Here is a 20,343-nt window from a genome sequence, read left to right as displayed (position 1 = left end):
AAATATAATTGGCTATTCCGATGAATTAAAGTGAATTCGAATGTTAAAAAAATTCTACTACAACGTTCATCCCCTAAATGATAACCTTAATCACAATATTCAAGGACCACAACCACAATTTACTTAAAAATTCAACACTATAATTTAAAATAAAAGATAGTTTCTAATTCCAACAAATTAAAGCAAATTAGAATATTTAAAAAATTCTATTGCAATATTCATCCCCTAAATGACAACCTACCTACAATTTTCAAGAACCGCAACTGTAAGTTGTTCAATAATTTCTTATTCCAAGAAATTAAATCGAATTCGAAATCCTCAAATGTAACAACAAATAAAAATTCAATCGAGATATTCCAATTCCACTTCGACCACACCAAATCCAAATGTAAATCCCCGTAAAACTTGAACAACGCAGTCAAAAGTAAGTTCATCTCACGAGTCATAGGGTACTTACTTGTTCGATAACAAAAAAAAGAAAAGAGGAACCTTTGAAATCACCAGTGGAATAAAAATATCGAACCTCTTACTCCGAAATCACAGCGTTCCTTAGCGGCGTTTTATTTACGCGCACACGTAGACAAGGGCGATATACCTCATACCTTTCTCGTGTGAATTATCGACTCGTCTCGATGCGCGGTTCACCGCACGACTTTCGACGTGGCTGGCCCCGCGAGCACTGTTTTCTAAGACGCCCACGGTACGAGGGTTGCGCGGCTTTCACCCCAGCCGCGGCTCGTGACGTCGCAAGCTAACGTGATGTCCATGTGGTGTCCTAGGCAACCCGGGTTTCGTGTATATCCATCCAGTCCACCCTCTCCTGCGCCCTCCGCGTCGCGCTTCAACCCTCTTTCGCCCCTCGATCGTTGTATCTTCTGTTTTCGTTACCGATATCGCGTGTTTCACGCAGACATCTCAATTTGTCCCTTTCTCGCCCACCCCCTCTCTCTCTCTCTCGTACGCTCTATTCACCTTTTCACTAATTACTCGCCTGTAGCTGTTTTCGTATCGCTGCCATACTTCTCGATCTCTCAATGTATCTAACATTTAGTACGTTTCTATTCTGTTAATGCGTTTCGTTGTCTCGGTGCAGAATTCTGAACGAGCTAGTACCGCGAGCAATTCTTTCATTTGAAATTTCTTCTTTCAATATTTTGTTCAAGCATCGAGTTTGATCCCTCCGTTATACGAAGCACGCGATTTCGCGTGGCCACGCGTCTGCGTCACCGCTGCAACCGTTCGAGTACACGGCAGATAGAGGCGAAATCGATCCAGTCACCTGCCTTCGAACGCGAACTTCGCCCCTGCCTTCGCACCCCTCGCGATTACGTCCCGCAACCGCTGGAGGAATCGCGGTCCTACGCTCGGCTCGCCCTGTCCTTCGACCCCACCAAACATTCCGGAAATTTTTACGAGCCAAGACACGCTCGTATCGTTATTCCGCTAATGACTGCCACGCGTACCCCTTTTAATTTCTGTCCAACCCCCCGCTTGACGAAACGTTTCCGAGGATTCCGTCGATAAGTATCGTTCATTGGATTAGAAACGTTTTAGCGTTTGAAATAGGTAGATGTAAAGAGGGATTGTTTATGGATATTCCTTTTACCGCTCTGCGTTTTCACCCCTTGGAATATTCTAGGAACATCGATCCGGATGGCGTTCCTTTTATAGCTGGAAGCTCTAGAGCTTTTCACGTAGTCTCGATGTTGAACATTTAAACGCTTCTTTCTTTTGTTAGCGAAATATTGGAATTTCATTTTAGAGCGAGCTTGTAATGATCGATCGAATTTGTGAATTTTGTGTTTTAGTTCTTTATTTTATTTTGTGGGCCATGGAATTTTCGTACTTTTTACTGGCAGATAATAATTTTTAGATTAACTTTGTTCTTAATTTTTAGGGTTTCATAATTCTGTTTGGAACATTGTTTATGTTTATTTATATTTTGTTTGATTTTTAGTTTTAGATATCAGTTAGAGTTCTAAATAACTTCTTTTATTGTTAGTACAGATTATTCTGTTAGATTACAGCTACCTTACACTAGGTTTTTATGTTTGTTCCTTGTTTTTATGGAATTGTTTAGAATTGTTCGAATAATAGATATTTCAGTTTTCATTTGAATTTTATTATTAAATAAGTATTGTATGAAATTTCCCACACTAACCTATACTAGCTTTTAATCACTCCCAGAAGAAGTACTCATTTCCTTTATAGCTTCGTCAATTTCACATATTATTCCCATGACATATTGTAGTTGAATTATATTAAAATATTACTATTATAATAACATTATATAATAATAATACTCAAAGTACCGTTTATATTATTATTCAAACAAAAATACTCTTCTCCATAATTCCAGAGATAGAATAAAAAATAACTAAACTTTCCATATTACAATTAGTACAGTTTTCTCTACCACCTATTATCAAATTACAATTTCTATAATGTGAAATCCTACGCTTTACTAATTTTTTAAATTCCATCATCTCCCTTACAAAAGCTCCTGTTCCTATTTAGAAACCAAAGGCATTGAAAAGACCAAACGACTCCTGCAAAAGCAAACAATTTCGCTAGAAACCACCGAGTCCTCGACTCTGCCCAATTAATTACAAGCTAAAGGTACAAGAAATACGTCCGCATAATGCACGTATTTCTCCAAGAAAAATCGTTCATCCTTAAATACACACGTTTCGCCGTAATTACTCACCCTGTCCCAAGAATACGCACGCGTGCTCAGAGATTTCCAAGAGCGAGGAGGCAACGTGTCGTCTTGGTTCCGCGTAGACGACGACGTCACCGGCGCGCGCCAAGGGACGCCGATGCCGCGTTTAAAACGGGGTTTCCGGTGGATCGCTTTCGCGAACGCGGATCGAACGGGCCGCGCGTAAAGTGCACGTATTCACAGCAGCGAATGACTTCACCGCTCGCAGGTGTGCAGTCGTATTTAGACGATATCGATCGCAAGGCTGCACGTCACAGCCCGACCTAGAATCGACCCCTCGTGACACAGTTACGACGCGGTTCACGGCGCCCCGACGCGACGCTAGCGGCGGAAACCGCGTCGAAAACGAAACGATCCTCCGTAGGGGTTGGAGTTTTTAAGATCAAGAATCGACGAGGTCAGCTTTGGGCTTTGGTCTCTTAGTTTTCTTTCTTCTTTTATGTTTCGAAAAAATTATGAACGTTGCCTTTGTGCATTCTATGCGAGAGCAACAATTATGAATTGAGAAATGTTTCTTTTGTAGGTATGATATCAAAATTGGGATTAATGTTTCGTTTGGTTATGTATCTTATTTGTATTGTCATTTATTGTAATTAAATATCGATATTTGTTTTAGTGTCTCTTAAAAAATCTTCCACGATGAGAAAAATTTGGGAAATATTAGTTTAGAAGATGGCGCGTGGAAGAGCAAGGTGTCTTTGCTGTTTGTTTAATGTAAAATACTGTCATTATGTTGGTCCTTTTTTTTGTGCTGTGGTTTTGATTTTTGCTATGTATTTTGTATCATGTTTTTGTTATATCTTCGTTAAATGGTTCCTGTCCCTTTTAGTCGCCTTTTACGACAAGCAGGAGTTACTGGGGATGTATTCTGATCCCCATCACACAGGGATATGGTGTATGACTTTACATTGTAACTAACTAGGAATGTAATTTTGTAAAATTGTAATTTTAAAACTGTAGTTTGAATAAGATATATTATACATTTGGTCGCACAATAGATGTGTGTTTAATATTGTCTTTTAACTTCATATTTTATTTTCTTTGAAATTTCGAATATTCAAATACATATTTCATAAAATTTTTTATCGACATTAGTAATTATAAAAAGTAATAATTAATTTATAATAAAAAATTTTTTTTAAAGTTATTGTAGCTTTACAATAAATGTAATTAAAAATAGAACGAATAAATTTTCCTGCATACATTTTGCAAATATCTTGGACATTTCGAATAATTATATTGACTTAAGGATCTGCTATCTAAACATTACTAAATATAAAACTATAAATAAGAAATTTCCATGAAATGGTTTATAGTGCATAAAATCGTTGCATCCAAAAACGCAAACGGGATGTTATTTTATTTACACAGATCAAAACATTTATTTTATTTACTCTGTTCTCGGATTTCAAATATTAAAGCAAAAACAAATTTTCAATAGAAATTGTAGTATATTTGCTCTTGTTCAATCAGCAGCTTTTTTTGGAAATTTCTCTATCAATCTTTTTATTAGTTATTTTTTTTAATTCCTAATTTATTGTTAACTCCCAGAATAAAAAAGAGCAAATTTATACATAATATATAACATTAAAATTTATATTTGGAATTTTTTTTGCTTTTATATCTAAAATTTAAAAACAATGCAAACAAAACGAAATTCACAGATATATTTAAACAAGACGCTCAAACACAAATTTCTATACAGATAGATAGCATAGCAATTAAAAAAATTCTGCAATGAGACGATTCCTGGCCGCACAACGCATCGCAGCATCCTCATATCGGTATTTCGAAGCGTTCACCAAAACGCAGTGTCGCAACGACAGAAAAGACGCGACGAGTGGATTCGTGTCGCGAATGGTTGCGCTCGTAAATATTACCGTGCACGGTTAATCCCTTAAATCGCGCAATTCCGGCTTATTGGATCAAGAGCGACGATATTACGGAATAATTGTCAAACCTCATGCGATCGAGGGTTGTTGCGTAACCGATGGAGGGGAAGCCTCTTGCGTAACACGTCTTGCGACCGCTTTTCCGTCGCTGCGCGATGATATAACGCTCGCTCGACGAGCGCCGTCCGATGGATACGATTTCACGTTGGTAAGGCACCAGGGCCCCGCGGTTCCGTGTCTCCATCTTCAGCGTTGGCGGACCGCGAGTAATTAACCGAAGTCGAGGATACAGATGATCGACTTAATTAACCGGGCAGAATTGAAAACGAAACGGACAATTTGAACGAAAACGTGGATTTAGTGAGAATTTCTAGTTTTCTTCGTTGCGTTTCCGGTTTTGTTGAATAACAGTTCGAGTACCACGTGGCTCGCATTTGAATTGCGTGTATATATAATAACGTGATCTGTTTATTTCTTTCGTTAGGTACAATTTGTAATGATACTGTATAACAGTTTTTAATGTTTGTTATTAATATCTCAATTTTTTTTATATCGAACACGTATTTAAAAGAAGGTTGTAAAGAATTATGTTAATTTTAGTTAGAATCAATTGGAGCACTTGGTATGTCGAATAATATAATTTTAGATTCTTAAATCAAATTAAATTATGGTCATTTATTACTTGAAAGCTAGGGGAAAAAAATGTATCTCTTTTTATAAACTAAAGTTAGCATTGTTCGAAATCGATGCTTTTTTCAGGCCTCAAACTCAATTGGAATACGCAATTGGGCTTTTAATTCTACACGATACAAATAAAATCATAATTCTACGATAATTCTACAATCCATAAAATTTAAATACATATAATTAATTAAGTTTTTATTATACATGTTTCTCATTAAAGATGCATGTAATATATGTATATACACATACAATAGTCCTAGAATAAGTTAATTACTATCGTTATACGGTATTTCATTGTAATTATATTATAATGTATAATTATATCTACAATTGCAAAAGAATATTAAATTTTTTTTAACTTTCCCGCCCAATTTTTCCCCTGTTACTGACAGTCGATAAGTATTGCTTCTCTCACGGTATATCGATATTCGCTATGTATTTCCAACTTATTTCGCGATTAGCTATATCGCATAGATCCTTTATCAATAATCCTAAAATTAAATAACATTCACATCTGCTCGAATTTCCACTTAAACACCAACGTCAATCTCCAAATTTTTAATATCAAATTTAAGAAAAGAACTATTCCAATTAATGTTCTCTAAAATTTAAAAAACAATTGTACCTAAACAACAATTTTCCTAATTTAATCCTGCAATAGCCTCCGAATCATCTTCGATGCGCTCATATTCCCCTCTCTGCAATCCCAAGAAAACTACAAAAATTGCTGCTGTTATCCTTAAAAAAAAATTTATTTATTTATCTACTTTTCTTTTTTAAAAATTAAGAAACTATTTAAAGGAGCAGAGGTAAATCAAGGTAAATCAAGTTTTGGAGATCAAGGCAGGGTTAAATACCAGTGGATCCATTCGTGCTCGTTGGATTTTCCCGGGAATTCGATTCGATCCGAAGGGGGATGAAAAGATGAGAGGGCGCCGCGTTCCTAAAACAGGTCGATACGACCTGCGCGCTCACTCACCACCGATAGCTCAACGGGGATGGACCCGTGCCGATTCTGCAGCTGCGGAACATGCCAGCGAAGAAAATCTCGCGTTTCGTGTCTTCGACCGACGTGAAAGTGGTCGAACTATATAAAGAATCGGCTGACGAGGCGAGAAAGTGCTGAGAATTGGTGGGAATGCAACGTGACGCCGTTCGTATTGTTTGAACCATAAATCGTTTTCGTCATTGCGTGTAATAGTAAAAAATGTTTAGAAAATAAAGAAGATATATATAAATACTGTAGAACCAATAGAGAATATACAAAATGGGGACGAGATTCGCGGCGTGTAAGTACGAGAACAGTAATAATTAATAACGTTCTTTGCATTTTCTTTTTTTTTTTATATGTACACTGTTTTGTTGTTTTAGATTCGTTGAAGCTGACTAGTCTCCACGACTATTATCAGAGGCTTCTTCATGGTAGCCAGCCAGTGCCTTCTGGTTTGGACATGGCAAACACAGTGAAGTTCTTTTCCCAGATGTTGTTGTGTAAGAAATTCAACGTTATCCCATCATTATTTCTCCTATTTTAACAATTATCATCAATAATGTGTGTTTTTATTGTTTTTAAGCTCTGTTGAAGGAAGTTCGCGAGGCGCCCCTCGAAATGGTAAAGTCGCAGAAATTCGACGCAGATCGTATGGCGCTTTACCCCAATTTGGACTATAAACAGCTGTACAACGCCCTCACTCAGCTGATGGACGTCGTTCCCTCCATTCATATCGGTTTGCAAGGTTCGTTCTATAACCTTTCTCTAATTTTCGTTAGGACGTTTAAATTGAAAACAAAGAGAATTAATTTTTCAGCGTTTGGGCAAGCATTGCTGCAATGTATCGCGAGTTTGCTGCCTTTCCTGGACCACGATTTAATCGAAAATGTACCTTACTTGACGGCCAGCTCGATCTCCGTGCTCCCGGTGGAACTTCATCAGGACATCGTTAATTATCTCTGCTTCTACATTTTACCGTTCACTATTAGTAAGTCATTCAATATTCTCACTCGAATCGTGAAATTGGTGTCTTGAAATTTGTCTGTTTGGTATCGCAGCAAGAAAAACCGAGGACGGAATGGAAAACGCGGCTAGCCAGTCGATAGCCGCCGTCATTATGATGATCTTCCAGTACTCCAATAATCCAGGTTTTCAACTATCGTTACACTGTTTTCTACATGTGTATAAATTGAATTTTCTACGTACTTTGTATTCGTTTATTTTTGTTTTCTTCGCGTCTTTGTTCTCAAATGGTACACTGCAATGTGCAATTTGAAATTTTATAATACTGGCCCGTTGCATAACGAAAAGTATGAAAAGATTTTTTTGATCAACTTAATAGTTACTGAATCTTGGATTTTTATCTTTAAACGACCGATGCAATTATTTTTTATATATTTTTTACCGTGTACATTTACGGACAGTTATTTGAGAAATGTTTTATTTTAGTGCATTGTTAGTGTTATAATATTGTATGTATACATGCAAATCCTTAATATAAAGATAGAAAAAATTCTAGCTGAAGAAAAGTACGACACGAGGCATTACAAAATTCATACACTAAATTAATCGCTAAACAAACATAATACAATCAATACAATCCACAACAAGTTACTCTACGTTAAAAACGAAATGAAGAATGCATAACGACATCCCTTCTCATGCGAGATTTCACATTCGACTAAACCAATGTCGAAGATTCGAAAGTATTACAAGTTAAAAAATTAAATACGTGCAATAAAAGGTGATCAATCAAGTATTATGAAAGGATTGAAGGTAAGAATGGACGATTTTTCAGCGCACCATTGCCAATTGTTGGAGTGTCTGATGGCTCTGAAACCGGGTGTTGTAAAAGATATTCTCTGCGTGGTTGCTTACGGCACGGCGCCAGCGAGAGCCTCGGCCGCCAAGTTGCTCTTCTACTATTGGCCATCCTTCAACCCCAACCTTTTCGATCGCAGAGCGGTTTTAGTTAAGTTCGCAAGTACGTTGGAATTTTTACGAATTTTTAGCCACGGAACGTGGACAGTAAAAATTTAAGGGAGCTGCAAACGTAAACAGGAATAAACGTAGATAGAATAATATGAAAACACTCGATAAATCAGTTGTCTATTACTTTAAAATACATAATATAATAAATGAATAATTGGCTTTAAAATTTAAATGCTACAGCATTAATGTCAGTGAACGTGTTAAAATATTTCCTTTGACCAATTTCTATTTAAATCAAATGTGCAAATATTGGAGGACTGGTTTGAATTTGATTACAGACGATTTGGCGCCATTCGTGTGCCAGAGGGACTCCTGCCCGAACGCAGGCAACGCGGAGGCTGGCAAAGTGTGTTACGACCATCGAATATCTATCACTTTTGCTACAGAGACGCCGCCACCGTTGTACCTTTGCATCGAGTGCGCGAATGAGATACACAGGGCGCATCCAAATCAGATGTTCTATGATATCTTACATCCTATGCAACAGGTGTCCATGATATGCGAAAACAAGGTGAGATTGGTAGAAACGAAGTCAGAAACACAGTAGAAATAGAAGACGGGAATTTGTCTATTTTTGATAATGAGTTGAATAAAATGGAGTGTAATGAAACATATTCAAGTATCAGAATAGAATATATGTATCACTGTATACATATCGGTTGTTCATTTTAAGGGAACAATTCATTTCAGTAGGAATAGTTCATTTTAAATTTAAGTTTTAATAGAAGTTGTTTGTTACAAATGAGGATATTATTATATGTTACTAACAATGGTGGAGATTTCAAAGCGAAGTTAGCTTTTTTTTTAAATGAAACCTTATATCATTTTATGTATAAAGTGATAGTAAAACATAGAAGAGATTTCGATGACGAGTCGCACGTATTTCCATGTAAATTTCTAAATTTTAAGGTTGAATTAGTGAACTGTGATTGTTAATGAGAAATTCATCTAGAAATTAGGGAATAATTCACAATATAGTATAATAAACAGCGAATAACTGCAATAATTATTTAAACAAATTTTTATGAGAACAAATGAACTGTTTTTAACGAAAATTATTTAGGTACCAAAGGAAACTTGATTCATAAGATAACAAAATTTCGTGTAACGCAATGAAGACGAATGAATATTAACAATGAAATTAACAAAGTATCGAATAATTATAATTAACAATTATAATTACCAACGAAAAAATAGTAAAAAATTGTACAACTCTAGTTACTAATGAATAAACTAGAAAAAAGTAGATAACTATGATTCCTAATAAACAAAAGAGCAAAAAATTTAATAATTTCACTGAATACCTAAGATTGCCTTGAAACGTAGAACTTCAATGCAACGCGATGGTGTTTCTTTGTTCTATGTATCAAGGTCTGCATGTTCTAAAGTTCCATGTAGCGCGTTAGAACTTCTTAGTTCTTCGGTTCAAAGTAAGTAAGTAATAAAGTCCTAAGCAACACGACGGTGCTTCTTACTTCTACGTAACAAAGTATATAAGTTCTAAAGTTCTATGTAACGCGTTGGAGCTTCTCAGTTCTACGTTTTAACGCAATCGTAGGTACAACTTAACTCAGATTAACTTAAACAACATAAAAAACAATTTATTTTCCATTCAATATCTTCTATACTCATACACGTTACACGCAACAAAAAAATAAAAAATATAAATTCCTAAACGTTCATAACAATTCAATGTTCTACCTCCCAAATTACGCCACTGCAGAACTGCAGAGCCACGGACAAGTCAGCGATCAGCGTCTGCTTCTCAACCGAGTGCGCCAGTTACAACGGAAATCACCCGATCCGGTACTGCCAGCAGTGCCACAACATTCGACACAATAAACGCCGTGGCGGGGATCACGTTTACCACACGGCGCTGCCACACATCACGAAATTGGATTCGCAGACGCAAACGTACATGGTCCAGGCGATCGTCAGGTGAGACACCCAAACTTCCGACTTCGTCCACTGTCCGCTGAGAGATCGTGTACCGCTTAACGTTCGACAGATACGAGAACAGGGGCGGGTACAGTTCGTCGGGGACAAAGGACACTCACAGTCGTTGTGATTTGCACGAGTTTTGTCAGACTGTCGCGACTGGGGCCAAAAGATTTTAATCGTTATCGTTAATAAATGAGATACAAGTGTAGAATATTTGTGGAATAATTTGCAGGCAATTAGTCGAGAATTTTAGAATTATAAAATAAGAGAGAAAGAGAACTGTGAAATATTTTCAATCTAAAGAATGGTGATTAAATTTATGTCAAATTTGTGTTCAAAATATTTGAGCGTCTCTTGGCCCTGGTTAATCGTCGGTGCCGAAACCCCTTCAGCGACAAAAGTGTTTTCGATTACGTGGAAGTATGCGACGCACGATTGGTTCCACTCGTGTTTACCAACCCACAGATCGCGACTGTGTTAACAATTGAAGATGTTAACGTTCAGATAGCAAGCTGTTGATTTATGAAAAAATTTTCTAGACTGAAATTTACGTTAAACGGACAGTTAATAAATGATTTAGTGGTAACAGGTCGCATCCATGCGATGGTTGTTAATCACTGTCCACGATGTTCAATCGTCGAACAGAACGTTCGAAGGAAACACAATGGCGCGTACTAACGAATGATCGCAGGATCATTATTGCTTTGCGTGTTTGTTCGTGCTGGTCCATCCTGCTTGGTAAGACATATTGCTGTAACCACGCTCGATTGAATGGTTAATTGATTAATTAAATAATTAAGATCGAATAGTTATGATTAAATGGTAATTCATTGAGCGTGGTTAATTGATGCTCCGTATTTTTTGAATATCCACAGAAGCGGACGAGATGTATGCCAACACGTTCCAATTAGAAATGTACTTTCCACGTTTCTATTTGTTGTATTCGATGGTTGTTTCGTGCACATCTCGATTCGTTACAAATGCTGGCATTCGTGGGCTTCGAAAGTCTCTCGTAATCTATCGAGGAGGAAGTAAACAATATCTCCACAGTTTTAGCGTAAAACGCAGCGTCAAAAATTTTAGATTCCGAAATTTTTAAGTATCAAGATTCATTTAAGAATTGGAGAATTTAAAAATTGCAAAATTGCAAAATTTCAAACCGTCAAGATACACTTTAAAAATGTGTAAAGTGTTAAGATTCCTTTTCAAAATTGCAGAATTTCAGAATTGCAAGTTATTAGAATTCGATTTTAAAGTTTCAAATTTTCAATGTGTCAAAACACGCCTTCAAGATTGCAAAATTTAAGAAAACCAAATATTAAAGCATCAAGATAATTCTCCAAAGCTAAAAAATTTCCAAGTTTCAGAATCTCAGGACGTCGAAATCACAAGATATTAGAATTTTCTGCTAGAAAACAAAAAAATGAATAACTTAAAAATTTCTCTATCAAAATTTACGAAATAGCTGACGAAACAAGTCATAAAGAAACCATCCTGAGAAAGTCTCAAAAAAATCTTATCGCAATAATTGCAAACACCGACCAATGGCGAAAACAGAAATTTCCTACTTCCTCGATCAACCAGGAAATACTTAACCTGAAACACTAGATCGCGGAGGTCGCCTCGAGAACTATGAATAGAAAGACGTTCGAAGCCGGACAGTGTTCAGCATGGACAAGTTTTTCACCGTGTTGTCCACAAGCGAGAGACACGTGACCCCGAAGCATTCAGCCTCACAGTAGAAGCATAGGAAAAGTGCACCTTAAAAGTTGCAATGCGAGGACACCACGCTGTATCGCGTCCTGGATACGACACACCAGCACCTGGTACCGTTCGACAAATAAAAACGGACCCACTCCGGTGCAGGCTTCGATAGATACCCATTACCCGAGACACACTGGTATGCTGCATGAACCTAGACACCATTTTAACAGGATACCATACGTGGACATTTTTAACTTAAAAAAATGAGAAAAGAAATCTTGTTTTTTTTTCTTATTACGAATTCTATGAGAGATTAGTTTAACGACTAATTATTCTTGATGAATTTTGATTATATTATTTACTTTTTTTCTTTGTTTTATAGTTGATGAGGGATATCGTTGATTGTATACCGATACATGGATACTGCACGAAGTTTCGATACTGCAATTGGCATGAGTCGCCATAGTTAGAACACAGAACACGAAACAGTCAGTTACATTTGTTGTCTCACTGGAAATAGGAGTTCTTTGAACGTTGATCTCGAAGATCGTTTTATGCTACGATAAAATCGATGTCGTTTCTTGCAGCGATCCGAAGTCGTGTCTGATCGAACGAACTTTGTGGTCGACGTAGATTAATCAGGTCTTCGTCGTGTTCAGTGCTATTCAGGAACATGTGTGAATCGTAGATCGACATTGTCGTTGTTCGTTTAGTATTAATTACACTGGACTCTTTCGCGAACGATGATATTTCAATGAACGATTTAAGAAGTGCGAGACAATTTTCATAATTCGCCAAGTATGAGAATACGTCGAGTCGTGAAAGAATTCAGACCGCCGTCGAACGTGGAAGCTACGATTCTTCGATGTTCGAAGTTCTTTCTGTCTGTCGTCGCCTGAAATCGTTAGTAAAAGACTCGAGTCGCGACTGATCAAAGGAAAGGTTTCAGTTAAAGAAACACGATAATGGCAATTATAATGATTTTTCATTGTCAAAAATCTTTGTAGGGTGGCTAAAAAAATGTTGATACATCATTTTGCAATTGTGTCCACGTCCATATTAGACGAGCAACTCGTTTTAACTTGCTACATCGACAAATGAAATGTAGAATTTGATCAACTTTTGGCCCATTTTAACCTAAAATTCTTTTTTTTTAAACTGTATATAGAGAAATACCATAATTGATAAAGGTATACACGTGTGCATCTAAAGTTTAACGGTTATGGGTAATTTTTTAGAAATAATGTAACAAAATATATGCTTTCGTTTGTTCACATTTGGATACCATTAAATGCTATTTAATAATATCATGTACTACTAAACTACTATTAAATACAGTTTAATAATATTTATTAACTTACTATTTAATTATTAAATAGCATCATCAGTAGACAGAGAACACAAAATTAAATCAGATATATTTTCGCTCCATTCGAGTGTTAAAATAATTCCACAAAGTACGCGTACGTATCAATACACTTTGCAGCTACCCTCAACCCATTCCTTCAAACCAACGCGCTTCACCAATTAATTAAAAATCGTCTAACGATTCCAAGCGACCGCTATAAACCGAGAATGTCGATCATCGCAGAGAATCGCGTCGAACAAGTCTCTTCGAAAAGTCAGGCCCAGAGAAAAAAATTGGCCCCGTTGAAGTCGACCACGGTCAGACACGGTTGCGGATCGCGTCCACCTTGGCGCTAACCATCCCCGTTCTCTTCTTGCAGCCTGCTTAAGGAGGCTGAACCGCTAAGTATGGATAGTAACCGTGACATCTCGGAAATAAGTACTAATAAGGGCAGCGCAGGATTCCCAGGGAGCAGCGGGAGCGGCGGCGGCGGTTCCGGTGGTGGTTCCGGCGGGCAATTCGACACGGCGACCCTCGAGGAGAGGCAGCTGCTCGGGAGATACGGTGTCTGGCTGCTGGTGGGGCTTTGCACCCCGAACCAGGACATCTCGATCGAAATACTCGGCCGTTTATTGTCAATGCTATTTCATTGGTTTCATGTTACTGCCTACTCTTTCGATGGTACTAAAAAAAGCCTTATGCACCTTATCTTTTCTGTTGGTAATTTAACACTTCGCATATTATACACTTTAATGATATATACGTAGAACGTAGCAGGCGGATGGGCGGCGGAAAGTGTTCGACGTTCCTCACGGGCGACGCGTTTCGAATCCCTGGGTATATTTCGAGCGGTGCCAGATTCTCACGCGCAAGAATTTTATAAATTTACTTAACTTACGGTTTTGCTCGATACTGCGAAACGTATTTTTAATATGTCGCGTAACGAAATGTGCGTTGAGAAACTGAAGATAGTTTGATTTTTAATCAGACAATTTTAAATACGATAAATATATTTTAATATTGTAATCTTGTCAAATTCTGTGTTAGACAAAACTAACTTTTCTCACGTATAATGTACAATTATATTTTCAATTCTATATCCTTAAAATATGCAATATTGAATTAATAATATTTCAAAGTATAATTGCTGTAATTCATAAATACATTTAACACTGTAAACTTCTAAAAATGCTTCAAGAACAATAAGCATCTCCATCGTACAATTTTTACCAAGATAACTTACACGTATATTTTTAACGCGAAAATGCAATAACCCGCGCGCTATTAAAACAGCCACTAAAAGCACAATAAATATTCTTAACGACACATGGACCGATGCCAATTTTGTAGCACATAAAAGCACGTCAGTTCAATTGATGCGAGATCGTTAGTAGGATCATTAATCATTGCACGAACGACGCGACGAAAAGCTACGGCGATTTGGCGCCGTTGGAATTGGCAAGGATCAGGCGCCAACAATTTTCACGCGTGGAAATCTGGCTTTACGTTTAACTCGGGGTTCGAACGCCGCGCTCGGAACGACTCGAAACGTCTCGAGCCCATCGCTAGACCGTAGGTAGTCTTTGGCCGCGATCGTAGGCACATTCGAGCGACTTTCGTTCTTTTTCATTCGCTCTGTCTTCAGACGCGCGTGAAAAGCGATTGCCACGGAACTATAACGCGACACTGATTTGAACGTTAGACAAAGCGGCGGTCGGAAAAGAACGAAACAGAGATCGAACAAATTTTCCATTTGAATAGGTAAAACCATAAATGTGTACGTGTTTGTCGGTGTTTCACCAAAGCTTAACATCGTGTATACCGTTTATCGTTGGTCGGTACTTGTTGAACAGCTTTCTGTGTCGCCTCCCTGTTTCTCTCTGTTCGAACCACCCCTATTTTTGGTGTTTGTAAAATTGTACCAGTAAATCAGTGCGTTCGATGTGTTCCTGTGTTCAACTAATTCTCGCGAAGACGTCAGCGATGCAACTTTTCTCCTTTAATCGTTCCTATTTTTTAAATTACAATTGAATTAATTATAGAAATAGAATGAACGAACGAGGCAAAATTCTAGTCGCATAGAATTTTGTTCTTTCACAGACATAATGAATTTTCTTCTCTTTTTTTTCTATAAATATTTCATATTCGAAGTAGAATAATTAACCTGGTTGACGTCTGCGTCAAAGTCGAGAGATATCGTTGCCTCTGCGTGTGCATGCCACACACATACACACACAAACACGCGTAAGCTTCTGTTGAAATCTCGAGACACGATGTACAAGAGTGCGTCTGCGTCGCGGCTGATCGAGCCTTTTAGCGATCGATGCATAGAATCTGCGAAGAGGTTAACGCTTCCCAACCAATCGACAAACGTCTCGCAATGTTTCTATGCATCGAAGTAGTGATCCCCTCTAGAATATACCGTAACTGATCGCGAACGATCACCAAAATTTTATCCCTCGATCGATCGTTCGAGTTTTAACGATGCATGCAAAACAGTAAAAGTAACACCGCCAATAGTAATTTGATCGGCTTCGTAACGTCCCTTTGTCTCTGCTGTCTTACCAGAAATTCCGCTTTTGTACCGTATTTGCGAACCAAAAGACACAGTTCTAAGTGTACGATATTCTCAATTATACGACGAATCTGATCAGTGACACATTTATATCCCCTTTTAAGAAAGCTCGCTGGTGGGGCATGCGTCTGATCTGTGATGGTGTTTTCTACTGCAGGACAAGCGGAGAGCGCATTGGAGAAATTGAAAACGGAGTACGTCTGCGGATGGCTGTCGGAAGTGATGAAGACTCATTACGAGGTATTCATTTCCTGCCTCCTTCCGCATCCGGCTGACTACGTTCGAGTTGGAGGCCACTGGTACGATTTACGATACAATCCTTATCTAACGCTCTATTTCTCTCTGCTTTTTGGAATAAATATTAGTTTAGAAATTTTGTATTTATTCGTTGAGCATCAATTTGGATTTCAAACGATATTAACAATTTTTAATTTGTGGTTCAAGTTATGAATCGCATTTTTACTCGACAGTATATAGATAATTGTATAGGTATATATATAATTAAATTTAATAATGTGGTAGTAATAATAATATAATCATAAAATTTGATATTATAAATAAATATTTTATAATTTAATAAATAATAGTGTAAAAATTTAAATAATTAATATAAAATTTTAATAAAAATATATTCAAAATTTTATTTAATATGATATAATAATTAAATTAGTAATATAAATAATGTATATATATACATAAGGAGTAAGGCAAAATTAATATGTTCACCTGTTTATCAAAAACATGGTTTATTGAATAATAATTTTATATAAATCTGCTCAATGAAATATTTTAAATAGCTGCAGTAAAAATAACTACTACGGTAGCATAATCAATTGTTTTTTAATTGAAGACTTGTATGGAAGAATTGATGAAATATATACTGTCTCATATTATATAATGAAATTAAATTTTTAATAAAAATGCTAAAATTAAATTATGGGATTATAAGACCCTATAGAATTTTATATACATATATAAACAATATTGTTCGAATAGAATATACTGCAGAACTGTAAAACTGTAAACAATATCCTAAATTGCAATAACAGGGAGACACTGGCTTCGAGGACATCGCACTTAAAGGACGGCCTGAATCGCCTCTTCTGCTTGGTACCGTACGAAGTGATCACCCCAGACGTTTGGGACTACGTGATGCCACACTGGATGGAAGCCATGGTGAACGACGTGCCGGAACACGAACTTCACGAACTAAAAATGATTTTATGGTACACAAAGAGAAAAGATCAGCCTCTGAATGCAACGATTCGAAGTAAAATTTGAAAATCTATCGGTTCCAGTAAAATCTTAGATCGCGACATGAGTCCCCTAGGCTTCGATGCGAAGAAGATGTATAATTTCGTGGCGAAACGGTTCGTGAACACTTGCGCGAAGGTTCAAGAGCAAGCCTTGAACTGGCTGCAGACGCTGACCATGTTGGAGATCAGCATCCCCCTCTGCCAACTATTCTCCATGTTCAGCGACGGCGTGGCGGTCATGGGCGCCATGAATTCCGCCGAGTCGGAACAGAAGCCCAGTAAAGGAACCAAGAAAGAAGACGACGAAGGAAACACCATATGTGAGCCGAATATATGCATACGATTCATTCCTAGATGAAATATTAGAGCGTCACATAACTTTCTTTCGCACCTCGCTGGAAATAACTTTAACTGGCTACGTTTGTATAAATATGCAGGCTTATCTGTTAACCGTTTATGGCATCGGTTTCAGTTGTCTCAGAGCTCTTTTAAAGTACGTTTCGTTGGTGGCACAGTCTCTTTTAAAATTTATTTCTACACCGTTTAATGTGGACAGTCAAAGGCGTGCAAAATTGCATGTTATGTTGGTTTTAAGAGAAAAACTGTTACAGTTTGATTGGAATACTCTATCGAATTCTGCGTTCTCCTCAAATCTTGCTTCATCCGGTTGGTATTTGTTTCTATCATTAATTAAAAAATTATCTCCGCGATAAACGATTCAAATTCGTAAATGAAATAATAACGCATCTCGAGGAGTATTTTACCCCACAAATAAACTTTAACAATTTTAGGAGTAATGAAGCTTCCTAAGAGATGAAAGAAGATGATAAAGTGAAACCGTTCGTGTCGACTTTAAAGAACAAATATTGTGTTTTCATAATCTTGTCAAAAGAAGAAAAGAAATATATGGGACAGCGTAATATTTCAGACTTTTTCGAATTTAAAGACTGATTAATTAATATTTGTGCAGGCTCTGTGGTGGAGAATGAATCAGGAAAGTCGACGCCACTATCCGACGATGTGGTTCCAACTCCCAGACACATGGAATTCACCACTAACGCTGAACTGAATTTATCGTGCTGCATTCTTATGCTCGATATTTTGTTGAAACAGGTATCAAATTATATTCCAACTATAGAAATTCTTTGCCTTTAGTCAAGTGTAAAATTATCAGTAGTTGAACGTATTCGCACCTCATAAAATTATTAGCAATTACTATAATACTATAGATAAATTTAAAAGATTTGATATCGAGTTGATAAAAAGGCGACCAGGTTTACGACTCTGACTTTCAGCTATTTTTGAGAGCAGTAAAATGATTCCTGTTAGGTCACACGAAATTTTATCTATTCTCGACTTCACTGACCTTACAAAATGAAACCTAAACGCCTACGAGAGGATTTTAAATTTAACTCCTTTAAGAACACTGATACACATATGCACTAACAATTTTTTTAAATTAAAATTATTTTAATTAAAAAAAAAGTTACTCAATTATCAGACGAAATACACACACTTCAATAGATTTTGCGCTTCAATAGATGTTCGTTTTTAGTGACTGAAATCATCCGAATTTTTTGGAAGTCCACTCGTTGTCTCCCTCCATCGTACAGAGGGTGAACACTGATTTGTATTTGTCGAAACGAAGCAAATTACTACTCAGTGTGCCTCTTCGAACGCGCGCGTTCATATCAAGCAGGTGGAAATATACCTGCAGGGATGTAGAACCTTCGAAAGGCTTTGAAATTTCTTTAAAATCAATCTTGGGTGCACCGCTATGTACTCGTAATAAAAAAAAAGAAAAATAATTTGTGAAAGCGTACGACTGACTCTAAAGAAATACTTCGTTTATGAAACAGTTCGGCTATTGAGGACATTGAAAGATTGAAATTTAATTCTAATTGATATGGCCAAGGTCCATTGTTCACGCTCTGCACCTTCATCTTTGAAGCTAAAAACATCTGATACAAAAAATAGCCTTTTTGTCACGGATAAATTCAGTTTTCGAAGACCCCACGTTTATTGTACCTCGACATCGAGCGAAACACGTCCTACGATATTTCTTGGATTAATAACTAGGCTATCGAATGAAAATCGCGTACGACGGAATACAATAAGTTTAATAAATCGCGTGAAGATGGAGTTGCAGAGCGTGGACAAGCACACAGGGATCAACACGTGGGTGTGCAGGGATGCGTGTCGTCTGATGAAGTCGATTGTCGCCTCGAACTGGAACAACTGTCACGTGTGCAACACGGATACCGAATGCACCTATTGCGAGTCCAGAGTGATCTGGCATCAGCTCTGTCTGCAGTTGGTCAGCTATATGGCGCCGGAAAATCCAGCTTACCCGCCTGACGTAAGTCCCTTGCTACACCACCAGAAATAATAGCTGTGACTTAATATTCTCTTCAAATGATTACAACGGTTGTTTGGTACTTTTGATCTTCTTTACGTAATCAATTCGACTGCCTACTCAACTCGAATGCATAAACATTCACGGTCCAATGATTGTTGATAAACTGAGGTATTTCTCATTCGTAAATTATGAAATGGTGGAAGTAATTATGGATGGTGTTTCTGACAAAATTTACGGTGGCATAGTCGCTTTTCAAATGAAATGCGCCGGGATCCTGCAGAAGAAATCATATTTTGCCATCTCGACAATAATTAACCGTATAATTGCGAATATAACAAATTTTATGAATCGTTGGACTTGTTTTGCATGTTGACTCGTTACTATCCATCGTTAAATAAACAATCAAACAAATTTGTGAATCATTGGGCTACGTTAGTAACTAGTGTTGAAGGGACAACTAACCAGCGCACAATTTGCAGAAAATCGTCGACGAAACCGCGGAGGATCACGGCCGTAAGAGTCCAGAAACGTCGAGGAAAGGAGAATCGAAGTCCGATGTGGTGATCAACATGCCGGTGCCGGAAATGCACTCGGTCGGCGGTGTCCTCGCGCACATGCCTCAGGTACATCCCGCAGTAAACCGACGATCGACTTTCTTTCTCACTTGCTGACAATTCTGAGATGTTCTCTCTCTCTATATACGAAATAGTTACACCGCCTAAGAGACACAGCATCTTTCTCTCTATCTCTGTCTGTGCGTGTGAAACACTTTCCGCAACAACAACTAAAATACGCAGCATGCTGTTCAACAAAAAAAAAAAAAGTTGAAAAAAAAAGACAAATACTGTATGTGCCTCTCTCTGTCTCTTTTCTTCTACT

General features: G+C 37.4%; 1 protein-coding gene across 10 annotated transcripts in view; it reads left to right on the top strand.

Annotated features, from left to right (window-relative positions):
• The first annotated feature begins 6,513 nt into the window (after positions 1-6,513).
• The window catches only part of Unc79 (UNC-79 domain-containing protein), a 29,633-nt gene continuing 15,803 nt past the window's right edge, over positions 6,514-20,343 (top strand). For 6 of the 10 annotated variants that reach the window (XM_076906392.1, XM_076906398.1, XM_076906394.1 and 3 more), the window contains exons 1-15: positions 6,514-6,587; positions 6,670-6,789; positions 6,873-7,034; positions 7,107-7,277; positions 7,348-7,437; positions 8,088-8,273; positions 8,560-8,792; positions 10,005-10,219; positions 13,654-13,994; positions 16,007-16,148; positions 16,899-17,075; positions 17,148-17,425; positions 18,076-18,218; positions 19,243-19,464; positions 19,944-20,087. In XM_076906392.1, the coding sequence (XP_076762507.1) occupies positions 6,566-6,587; positions 6,670-6,789; positions 6,873-7,034; positions 7,107-7,277; positions 7,348-7,437; positions 8,088-8,273; positions 8,560-8,792; positions 10,005-10,219; positions 13,654-13,994; positions 16,007-16,148; positions 16,899-17,075; positions 17,148-17,425; positions 18,076-18,218; positions 19,243-19,464; positions 19,944-20,087 (2,646 nt within the window). In that variant the 5' untranslated portion in view covers positions 6,514-6,565. Of the gene's footprint in view, positions 6,588-6,669; positions 6,790-6,872; positions 7,035-7,106; positions 7,278-7,347; positions 7,438-8,087; positions 8,274-8,559; positions 8,793-10,004; positions 10,220-10,753; positions 10,961-13,653; positions 13,995-16,006; positions 16,149-16,898; positions 17,076-17,147; positions 17,426-18,075; positions 18,219-19,242; positions 19,465-19,943; positions 20,088-20,343 lie in introns of those variants that run through there. The other 4 variants (XM_076906401.1, XM_076906395.1, XM_076906393.1 and 1 more) reach the window with 3 other exon arrangements.

The sequence above is a fragment of the Xylocopa sonorina genome, chromosome 13 (assembly GCF_050948175.1).
Source record: "Xylocopa sonorina isolate GNS202 chromosome 13, iyXylSono1_principal, whole genome shotgun sequence".
NCBI classification, from domain to species: Eukaryota; Metazoa; Arthropoda; class Insecta; order Hymenoptera; family Apidae; genus Xylocopa; species Xylocopa sonorina.
Note: the sequence above shows the minus strand (reverse complement) of the source record. Positions and strands in the feature narration are given on the sequence as shown.